Raw genomic sequence first — 11,568 nt, forward strand, 5'->3', positions numbered from 1 at the left:
CACACAGAGGAACAGAGATCAATGGCATTCGGAGGGAAGGGATCTCCTGGTGTCACCTTGTAACTCCTTTTCTAATAAGAGAAGCATTCCCTTGCGACCTCTTCTGGCAGGACGAAGCAATACACCATCAAATGATGAACGCCACCACGGTAGAAATTTATTTGTTATATAGTATTGTTATACCCAATATACACTCCTTAACAGTTTGCTTGTCGTTAACAAATACACAATAATGAACAAGTTAACAAATAGGAAAATGCTACAGTCCATCAATTATATACGTGTCCAAGGGGCATTTCCCACAGCACGCTAAGTTGTTGAGTAGGCTACCTATTAAAATGTGTAATGGAATCGCTAGACTTCTAATGAAAATGCACATTTTAAATATACCTAAACAATCAACAATTACAACTATTAAAATTATAACTTTCTTTAATTTGAATTAAATATTGACACTTTAATATAACAGGTGAACATTTCAGTCTTTAATTTTTCCTTGAACAGTTGCAAGCAGAAACACTCACGTTCCCTAAATGGTGGCCTAAAGCAAGAAGCTGCAGCGTGACAATAGATTGTGCCTTGTACTATGAGTGCAGACATGAAAAGCTGTATCAAGTAGTTTATTGGGGAATTTATTTACTAACCCATGCTAGTTGGATTCATTATTTATAATGATTTAAAAAATATATATATTTCTGTAGAATATTCTTACTGGCTGCAGAATAAAAGAAGAGAAATATTTGTTCAACCCTCACCTGTCAATCACCTGTCTTCAAACAATTCGAAAAATAAAGTTATCAGTGTAACAACTATTGGGTCCATACAAATTATTACCAACCCTGCCCTCTTCTGTCTATTATTTTATAAACAATACCAATAAAGGTTTGTTTGTCATATACAGAAGAAGACTTATCCTCCTATCCAAGAAGACTAAATGTACATGAAGCTCATTGCCACACAAATTAAATACCTAACTAGTGCCTTATCCATCACCACATCGCTCTGTCCAATGACAACCCTGGGAACATCTAAGACCAACTTACATGCAAATTAAAGATTATTTAACATGTGAGGCGTATGGTGTGACGTCCTGTGCCAGGCTCTCTGATTACTGGGACTCAGGTGACCACGCAGTGGTCAAATACTTGCAGGGAGGAGCATAAGAGTTCGTTCTTCACAGAGAGAGAAGAGCGCTCGGGCTTTCTCTGGGGCTCCATGGGCGGCTAACGCAGTGAGCCTCATTACATTAGTGCTGTCTCATTGTGCTGTGCTAGCGGGCAGCAGATTAGCCACACAAAATAAAATCCTATTAAAGAAGTCCATGCTAAGCCAGGGTGAGCAGGCTGGGCTGGGATAGCATGTCCTCTGCGGGGCCTCTTCCCGTAGTCCCAGTGTCTGTCTGTCTCTCTCTCTCTCTCTCTCTCTCTCTCTCTCTCTCTCTCTCTCTCTCTCTCTCTCTCTCTCTCTCTCTCTCTCTCTCTCTCTCTCGCCGTGGGTCCATCTTCTCCTTTTTGTTTCTTCCTATTCCTTGCTCTGCTGCTCCCGGTCAGGTCTTTAGCTTGTCCTCCCTCTTGGCCTTGCGAAAGATCGTCTTTATCTCCTCCGTCACCATCTGCTGCCAGTTGTCCCTGGGAAGCACAGACGGAATGTTAGAACTCATCCCGCTTGGCGTTTTCTTGAGGAAAACTCGTTCAAAGACACAGAAACACCATTTTCCTGCATGCAGAGGTTACACAAAACACAGTGAGCCATGTAGGCTCAAAGGCCGCCGGTTGGAAAATAATCACAGAGGACATGCAGGCCAAATGAAAGGTGGTCATTTTTAAAGTCAACTAGCTAGAGAGTGTTAATGAACTTAATGAAAAGAAAAGCTTTTTACCCAATCTGGTTTAAAAGATGCAGAAGCTGATAAGGTCGAGAGATTAACGAGACGAGATCAAGAGGCAATTATCTTGAGCACTTGCTCTGTGTGCGTGTGTGCGTGCTTAGGTGTATACGCGCATGCAGATCAGTGAGCATGCAAGCATCTGTGTTTGTGCATGCAGGTGTTTATGTGTGTGCAATTTGGTGAGCATACACATACACATTGGTGTTTGTTTGTGTGTGTGTGTGTGTGTGTGTGTGTGTGTGTGTGTGTGTGGGTGTGTGTGTGTGTGTGTGTGTGTGTGTGTGTGTGTGTGTGTGTGTGTGTGTGTGTTTGAGTTCATTAAAGCCAGATGAGGTATGAAGCCACAACGCCACAAGCCACATATGAAAACCACAGCAACCACAGCGACTGTTCCACCACCACCACCGGCTGCTCCAGACGTAGTCACTACCTGCCGTTTTGGTTATATGTGGCTCAAGCCTTTTTCTCTGCTTTCTTTTTCCTGTACGCAGCTATTTCCTCAGGTTTCAGTCCATGATTGTCTTCCCTGAACCCACGGGTGTCATGAGTTAGAGATTGCATTGTAGTTAGTTATTTTAGACTCACTCAAAATAAACAGAAATGCAGTATAACCCGAGAAAACGATTGTCCAACTACAAATAACCGTCGATTTTTTTTTTAAATGCAGTAATGTCACCAGAGAACTAAAATAGCTGCAAGAGAAGATAGCTCAGAGAAGATCACTCACATTTTAAATAATATATTGGGTCATTTTAATGCAATTTGTTGCACATAATTTCGGTCCTTATTGTTCCTTGTTGAACATAATCTCGGTCCTTTTGTTCCTTCCACGCATAACAAGGAACAATCATGCATTCTGGGTCTTACCCTGGATTGATGTCTGGAGGTTTTGGCAAAGGCTTTGCAAAGTTTGCCTTCCCAACCAACCAGTATGTCTCTTCGATGCCTTTACCCTGGTAAAGGTAAAAAGCATAGCATATGAAAACCTGTGTATGAAGATTTATCCAGGGGATTATTTCTCTCAACTTTAGGAGGAGATGAGTGGCGGGGTTCACCTTCAGCTCCGTCTTGCCTCGGAGGTCGATCTTATAACCCTCATTGAGGGAATTTAGGATGTTCACCGTACTAATGTTCACGTGGATTCTATAAGCTGTGGTGGGGAAAGAGAGGAAACAACACAACATTTTAGAAGACTCAAACCAAAGACGGATGGAAGGTGGGGGACAGAAACACAAATAAAGGGAAATGTATTGAAAGGGAGGAGAGGCAATACGAGAGAAGGATTGGAAAGGCACCCACGCAGCCCAGTGGATTCCATACGAGACGCAGTGTTCACAGTGTCTCCGAAAAGGCAGTACCGAGGCATGGTGAGGCCCACAACGCCCGCCACACAGGAGCCTTGGGACACACACACACACACACACACACACACACACACCACACAACACACACACACACCACACACCACACAACACACACACACACACACATCAACACACACACACACAACACACACACACACACACACGCGCGTACCGTTAACACATGCACTGCTCCGGCACCTCCACTATCTCCAGTGACAATGGCTTTATGTCTATGGCAGATATGAGACTTCCTATTGCACTACGCCAAGCTCTGCGATTGGCTCACATAGATGAGTGCCGTTTGGGCTCTTTACATGAGAGGAATTCAAGAGTTTGAGTTGTTCTGTTCATATTATTAAGGAGAACTTCTAAACACCAAATGTAGAGGTATGAATGAGAATAAGGATGGGGAGGAGGAGAAGGAAGAGGAGAAGGAGTGAGAAGGAGGAGGGAGGAGGAGTAGGAGGGTGTTAGCCTGCGTGCCAACCTGAATTGGATTCCTAGTGGGGCGAGAAAAAGGCGAATGCGGACAGGAACGTCAGCATGTGCCGCTCTTGAAGCTTCCACGGAGCTTGAGGATGTTCAGAGAGCTTTGGCGATCCTCCGCGCGTGCTTGTTGCCGTCTTGGGCAGACCCGAGGACACCCAATAGGCTCATCCGTCGTCTCCAACCTGGTAACAGACACCCACGTAGGGAAGCAGGGCCGATCAAATGTTGAAAACACTGTGCTATCAAGAACTTGAGATGGTTACAATATTCATCACTCAATTTCCTCAAAAGGTTGTAGTTACATCCTAATAGCACCTTACGAACTTGAAACTCTCTCATAGATAGGTTAGCTGATACAATTATTCAATACCAGAATTTGAAATCCTAGTTGCATTGCAAGGCAGACTTTAGTCTCGTCAAGAGCAGTTTTCTGTGAGCATTATGGATCAAATGTCATATTACAAGGCAGCTAAACAATTAAAACACTAACGCCTTGTTCACACTACATGCGTCCGTCTGCAGACTGGGCGTGTCTGACGTATAGGGGACTAGTCTCTGTAGACGCATACTGCGGCCAAGTAACTTCGCTTCCACTGCTACAAAGCCGATGTGTGGATAGAAATACAAAGTGCACCAAACAACAGGTGACTAAAAACAATGCTCATTCCACATTTTTAAAAAAAATATGTAACCGGATTTTTCCTGCATCTTCCTGCTTTTTATTGCAAAATGGATCCAGGAAACGCGTGGAGTGTATTTGCATAACCGCGATTTGATTGGCCGACGGATACGGCGCAGCCTGAAAAGTTTCTCAACTTTTTGACGCAGGCCACGGAGCCTAATGGACGGACGGACCCACAATGCATTTCGCGAGCGCCCCATGCAAAGTCAATGAGATCCGCCGACGGACGGAGGTAGTGTGAACAAGCCCAACTCGCGACTCTACAGGGAACCCCCCTATCAACCTTTATCACAGAGGCGTAACAGTAGAAGGGGGGCAACAGGTGTGGCTCATGAAGTTAACGATGGTATGTGGGCATGCCAGGGCCCATCATTAAGGTTACCAACCACACCTGTGTTCAGTTACTCCGAACGAACGATCAAACTGTCAGTCAACCACGGGCCGGCGGCCGAGCTCTGACCTTGTAGACGTCGTGGTTGGAGAGCACGGCGTCGAACAGCGTGTAGAGGTCATTGAGCAGGTCCACCACCTCGATGGGGTCGCTGAGCGACGAGATGGTGGTGAAGCCCACGATGTCGCTGAAGTAGATGGTGACCTGGTCGAAGTACTCGGGCTCCACCGTGGTGCCCGTCTTCAGCGCCTCCGCCACCGAGCTGACGGAGAGACAGGATAGCGTTAGAAACATCAGTATTACACTACTTCTACTTGCTGTAGTTTGGCCTGGCTTTGCGAGACTAGTATCCCACTGGTATTAGTGTGGTAAGTATAACATTAGATACATCAGTATCAAACTGGTATTAGTGTGGTAAGTATAACATTAGAGACTTCAGTATCACACTGGTATTAGTGTGGTAAGTATAACATTAGATACATCAGTATCAAACTGGTATTAGTGTGGTAAGTATAACATTAGATACATCAGTATCACACTGGTATTAGTGTGGTAAGTATAACATTAGAGACATCAGTATCAAACTGGTATTAGTGTGGTAAGCATAACATTAGATACATCAGTATTAGTGTGGTAAGCATAACATTAGATACATCAATATTACACTGGTATTAGTGTGGTAAGTATAAAATTAGAAACATCAGTAACCCACTGGTATTAGTGTGATAAGTATAACATTAGAAACAACAGTATCACACTGGTATTAGTGTGGTAAGTATAACATTAGGATAACATTAGAGATATATCAGTATTACATGGGTATTAGTGTGGTAAGTATAACATAAATAAAACATTACTGTAACGTTAGAATCATTAGTATCACACTGGTATCATTATGGTTAATCAGTATGTGTGGGTGAGTGTTTTTTATGTGTCTGTGGGTGTGTGTGTGTCTGTGGGTGTGTGTGTGCTGATGCGTGTATGTGTGTGTGTGTGTGTGTGTGTGTGTGTGTGGGTGTGTGTGCATGCATGGCCTCCTGCTCCTGTTTGCGTGGGTTTGTGTACGTGTTGCGTGTGTGCGTGTGTGTGTGTTGACTGACGGCGGGAGCATCTCAGACAGCAGCTTCTCGGTCCTCTGCTTCTCCACCTCCAGCTCCTCGGTCCTCTCCCTGATCAGGTCCTCCAGGTTGGAGGAGTACTGCTCCAGCATCCGCAGCATGGAGTCGATGATGTTCGTCTTCTTGCCCTTGTTGATGATTTTGAACTGAAGGCCGAGGATAACACACACAAGCACACACACACACGACCACAAACAATCACACGACACAACACACACCACACACACACACACACACACACACACACACACACCCACACACACACACACACACACCACATCACACCCACATACCACACACCACCACACACAACACCCACACACACACCACACACACACACACACACACACACACACACACACACACACACACACACACACACAGAACCCAATGATCGAAAAGTAACGTATATTTATCCATTACACAGTGCTTTAAAGAAGCACCTTACGACTCAATAAGGTTCAGTAGGATCTGGATGTTGAAAGAACTTGCAAGAAAGACTGCTGCATCCAAGATTACATTGCAGTAACATCTGTTTTTCTTGTTGTTCCTAAAGCAGTGGGACAGAGCGACTGTTTCCCCAGATTCCAAATCGGGTCAGCCCAGGTGTGCCTCGCCGTATTAGTCACAGGAATCTTTATGGGTTTTATTTAGATGAGCCAGTGTACTCGTCCGTACCTGTTCAGGTGACACATATAAATGAAGCAGCCCTCATGTTAGTGTGAGGAGCCCCAGCAGCACCTGCATTGGGCCCAATCTCTTTCCAGACCCAACGTGTAACCCTTCAACTGGCTCCGATCTCAAAACAACCTGGACCTAGCTCTCGTAAATGCTGGGCGTTATGATTTCGATAATGTTATCAACAAAATCCCTCTTTTATTGATAACAAATGAGCTAGCTGGTTCACAGCCCCCTTCTTACTTTAAGTGGACTGCATGCGCTCACCTGGTTGAAGATCTCTTCGAAGGCGGGCCTGCGGTCGGGCATCTCGCTCCAGCACTGCTTCATCAGCTGGATGCACTCCAGGGGGGCCTGGTCCGGGGCCACGGTGGGCCGGCACATGGGCGGGGGCTTCTTCACCTTACGGATGATCTCTGGGCGGTAGCATGGGGCGACAGAGGAGGTTTATTTTTTTATTTCACTTTACGCAAAGGTTAGCGCTGACAAAGTAATTTGTTTGGACATGTGGCATTCCATGAGTGATGATGCATAGAGAGTAACCAAGGTTGGGGCTTTGTATCACTCTGCTCTACAGGTGCTTTCTAAGGACCATTCACCAACTAAAAGAAGTTACGCAACCTGTAAACAACTTACTGCGGTACCGCCTGCGGTAATGTGTGGACCTACGTAAAGTAGCAAGCTAGGGTGCAAGAAAATGATGTGTAGTTTGGCAACAGTCCAGTCCCTGTCCAGTTGTGGAACCTTTTTTATAAAGGCAGTTTCACAGTAGAGTTTGTGGGTTGTTATCCTCAGCACTCGGCCTGGGGCCTGGGGCCTGGGGCCTGGTACCTGCGTGCGGAGCAGACCCACCGGGCTGATATCCAGTGTAACAACACTCCTTCTGGAGTGGTATTGCTTAAATAACGACCAGCTCACTGTATATTACCCCTTAGGTGGTCTGTAGGATTTATGTTGGGCTGAGTTTCTGTCCCTCCTGTGTGAGCTTGTCTTGGCTGGTGAGTTGCAGCAGGAGGTGTGCTGTGATTGGTTGGTGCGGGAGACAGCAGTTTCCCACCCGCTCCCCAAACCCGTGCCCACAGCAATGCTGTAGTGTGTTATCTACGCCGTAACTGTGGATATTATCTTAATTTGTTGGCTATGATGGGGTTTTTGTATGGTTCCCCTTAGGCAGGTCTAACATTATTATATATTTTTTTATTGTTAATGGCTGACCAAGAGGTAAAACCCTCATGGACAGCAGCAAGCAATCCCAACGGATGTCATTACATATCAACGGACACCAATCCAAAGCTGCATAAACCTGCGTTTCAGCAGAGATGTTGCAGTTCTTGAGGCTTAAGTTGACTGCTGGTTTGTCAACACCATAACTCACTTTGGAATTTATAAATGTGGAACGGCACAAGAGATTACATCCTATTAGACCACATCCAACTCCAAGAGGAAGAGGCATGAGCAGTACTATAGACGGTAGCCTGCAGCTGTGGCCTGTGTGTAGCGTTGCATCACATATGTCCGTCATCATAGTCCTTGATACACACCCTCTGGAGGGAGCCCCAGCATGCAGTAGGGGAGTCCTCGGACCACCACCTCTTGGAGTATAATGGCGAAGCTGTACACGTCCCCCTTGAAGGTCCCTCTGCGTGAGCTTTCGGGGTCCCTGAGGAACTCTGGGGCTGTCCAGAATAACTCTGAGAGAGAGGGGGCAGGGAGGGCGGCCATCTTGTTTGGTATGGATCAAAGTGGGTAGCAAATCCATTTCCGACGTGAGCATTTCATTGTGTGAACCACGTCATTGATTTTTTTTATTTATAGACATTGTATTGTAGTAATAAACCATTAATGATAGTTATACATATTTTGAAATTAACTGGATAGTATTTGAATCTTTCAGTCACTTAAAAATATAGATATTGTCAAATGTATTGCCAACACTGTATTATTATATAAAAAAATCGACTGAGAAAAGTTCAAGCAACATGCATCCTATTTATTTATTTCTCACCATAATGTACAACTGGAGAAAGAGAAGAATAAATAATCTGCTATGAAAGCGATATATATAAGACTACCTTCAGGTGTCCATTGTTCTTTGGGACTCTTCTGGGACTCCAGCAGTTCATTAAAGCCGTAGTCGGTAATCTTCAGAACAAAGCGTCCGTCCACCACACAGTTCCGAGACTTCAGTCTGCCATGGGGGAAGTCTTTGTGGTGCAGGTACTTCATACCCTGGAGACGAGCAACACCAACAATACTGAGCAAGGTTTTGATTTAAATGACGTAGATGGCTGAAACCTCATCATAGACCCCTTTTAGGGTAAGAACATGCCATACATATTGGGCCAGATCTTCTGGCTGAAAGGTTCTTGGTTCGAACCCCACAATCAAAGGCTACCTGTAGGCATCCTTCCTCAACCCCTTGCTGCTGCCTAATGACGTATCTCTACAAAGTGGGTTGGACAGATTGCTTTCTGGCACAACCATAGCAGAAAGATATAAATCCCTTGGGTTCACCTTAATGAGGTCGAGGAGCAGCGAGGACTTGAACATCCAGTCCAGCTTGACGTCGTCGTTCCCCAGCAGGTCCTGCAGGCTGCCGCGGGAGCAGTGCTCCGTTACCACGGCGAACATGGAGCAGTCGCAGAAAAAGCCCAGGAAAGGGTTCACGTTCTCGTTCCTCAGGTCCTTCATCTGAGGAGACCACATCAAAGATGGATGAGGAGCCTTGCCTGTGGTTAACATATGGTCCTGTCTAAAGGTAGTGACCCCCGGGTCGTCGGCCAACGCTAAGCCGTCAGCTAGCATCTGTGGCGCTGGATTTGGGCTGTCTGAGATTTTCTGTGTTCTGTGTTTTTCTGTGATTTTACTGAAATTATTTATTTTGCTGAATCGGCAACGAAGGTCATTAATGAGAAATCACTCTGATAAATCACTCTGATAGGCTGTTCAGCTTAAGCAAAACAGCAAATGAGGAGAGAAACGGAAGTGAGCAAAGCAGCAAACAATTTTCGTCAAGGGGCCACGCAAGCAAATGGTTGAAGAGGACACACACAAAATGTTGCTCTAATTTTGCCATTTCAACTCATCTGATCAATCCAATGCACAAATTTGTTCACAACCACATGGCCATTAGAAATATCTATTTTATAAAAGCATCTAAGTGGTGAGCGAGAGTGGTGTGAAAATGGGAGACCAACTCTACTCTGTTTCACGTCAATAGTTTGAATATCCGCAGTCGTAAGTCCGGTTTCCCTTTATACCGGTAAGTAATGAATACAGACTGCTGCTACTCGCTGTGCGGAGAGGTTTTATCCCCCAGCAGACACAGAACCGACATGCTAGTTTTCCGTTTGCTGTGGTCTTTGCGGTGTACAAGTCCAACTTTGTGGCCAAGACACAGGCGATGGGAGGCACCGCAACACTCAACCTTTGTTACCGCTATTTGTTTGACGTTTGCTTGGTGTATCAGGCTCACACTATAAGGGTTAGGGCTTTGATTCCCACTGCTAAGAACACTTGCTGTTAATGTAGACGGGAACATGTATTTACATTTATATACATTTATATATATCATCCTCGAGGGAGAGGAGGCCTTTACTGCAGCTGTAATCCACGCAATGGTTTCTAAAAGTATAATCCAAACAGAAGGTAAGAGCATACAGAGAAGGTAGAAGCATTGTGATTCAACCTACCTTTGTGAATATCTTAGTCGCGCTCTGTTTCACCTCTTTAAATTGGCCATCTTCAAATTTCTTAAGCCACACCCAGTCTCCCTGAAAAAATAATAACATCAACATTTATGACAAAAAAAGTACACCGTTTTCTTCTTTGTGGGTTAAATGAAGCGTACCTCATACACGGCTACGTTGGTTGTCTCGTGAGTGATGGTCCGGATGCTGTTGACCGAGTGCGATCGCTCATTTGACCTGGTGCTCTTGTCCTCTATCGCGCTCTTGGACTCACTCAAATCCTCCAGGGTGATTTTCTGTACACACATTAGATCATACATCCGGTCACACAGCTCAGCAGAAGTCATTCCTTCATCGTCATCATTTTAAAGGGGAAAATTTGTTTTTTTCCGTGGTCACTGGTCTACTATAACCATCATAGATGATCATAGTGAATTCATTACATGAATCCATTGCATGTGGATTCATGTAATGAATTCATGACATGGATCCAGAGCCAGCTGTCCTGTAGGGCAGGGTTTGACGGGTCTTACCCTCTTGCTGAGCTGGGGGTCGATGAAGGTCAGGTCCTCGAGCGTGAGAAGAATGCGATTGGGGCCCTTGAACAGCTGGATCTGCTGGATTCTCCTCCTGCACTCACATCACAGATCAGGGAAGTTAGGGCAAGAAATACAACCATATACTAAAAACAAGAAATAAATATAACCGCAAGCGGTGATTAACGGGGTCCGAGCAAAATTAAAAGTAAAGAACACACTTATGGAAGATATATAAATGGGACAAATAATTATGTAGGAAAGATGTTGATGAAGATGTTCCACTTAATGCAATACTGTGCCTCGGCTTTCAGGTGAGCTGCAAAGCAATGGCCGAATGTCATGTTCAGCATGCTATAATCGGGATTCGTACTCTCAACCTAAGGATCACCCGGGCATTATCCCATTGAGCCACTGATAAACCTGAAATGCAGCCTCATTCACATGCTCAAATGTCTATTGATAAGCATACAACATCCAGAAACCTCCAAACACACATTTCTCAAGTGAATTAAGGGCTTTCTTAAAAGCATATACCTGAAAAATCTTTGAAATTCTGGGGTAATTAAACATTTGTAGTCAAGAACACAAACGGAAGAAATATAAATATGAGCGATAATTATTAGAATTTGCCCTAATGCCATACTGTGTCTTGGCACTCAGATTCTTGGAAACAAATGAGTCGGAATGTTGATTGCCTGATGAATTTCAGGTGCTGTTCAATATTGTGTTT

General features: G+C 44.8%; 1 protein-coding gene across 1 annotated transcript in view; it reads right to left on the bottom strand.

The window, feature by feature from the left end:
* Positions 1–1,555: 1,555 nt before the first annotated feature.
* The window catches only part of gucy2f (guanylate cyclase 2F, retinal), a 15,239-nt gene continuing 5,226 nt past the window's right edge, over positions 1,556–11,568 (bottom strand). Inside the window, 16 exon segments of the mRNA XM_056611518.1 lie at positions 1,556–1,628; positions 2,319–2,414; positions 2,756–2,841; positions 2,944–3,038; positions 3,188–3,295; positions 3,765–3,878; positions 3,881–3,923; positions 4,884–5,076; positions 5,915–6,078; positions 6,878–7,026; positions 8,152–8,301; positions 8,683–8,839; positions 9,125–9,301; positions 10,303–10,383; positions 10,461–10,595; positions 10,833–10,929. Coding sequence (XP_056467493.1) covers positions 2,342–2,414; positions 2,756–2,841; positions 2,944–3,038; positions 3,188–3,295; positions 3,765–3,878; positions 3,881–3,923; positions 4,884–5,076; positions 5,915–6,078; positions 6,878–7,026; positions 8,152–8,301; positions 8,683–8,839; positions 9,125–9,301; positions 10,303–10,383; positions 10,461–10,595; positions 10,833–10,929 — 1,822 coding nt within the window. The 3' untranslated portion in view covers positions 1,556–1,628; positions 2,319–2,341.

Source organism: Gadus chalcogrammus, chromosome 16 (assembly GCF_026213295.1).
Source record: "Gadus chalcogrammus isolate NIFS_2021 chromosome 16, NIFS_Gcha_1.0, whole genome shotgun sequence".
NCBI classification, from domain to species: domain Eukaryota; kingdom Metazoa; phylum Chordata; class Actinopteri; order Gadiformes; family Gadidae; genus Gadus; species Gadus chalcogrammus.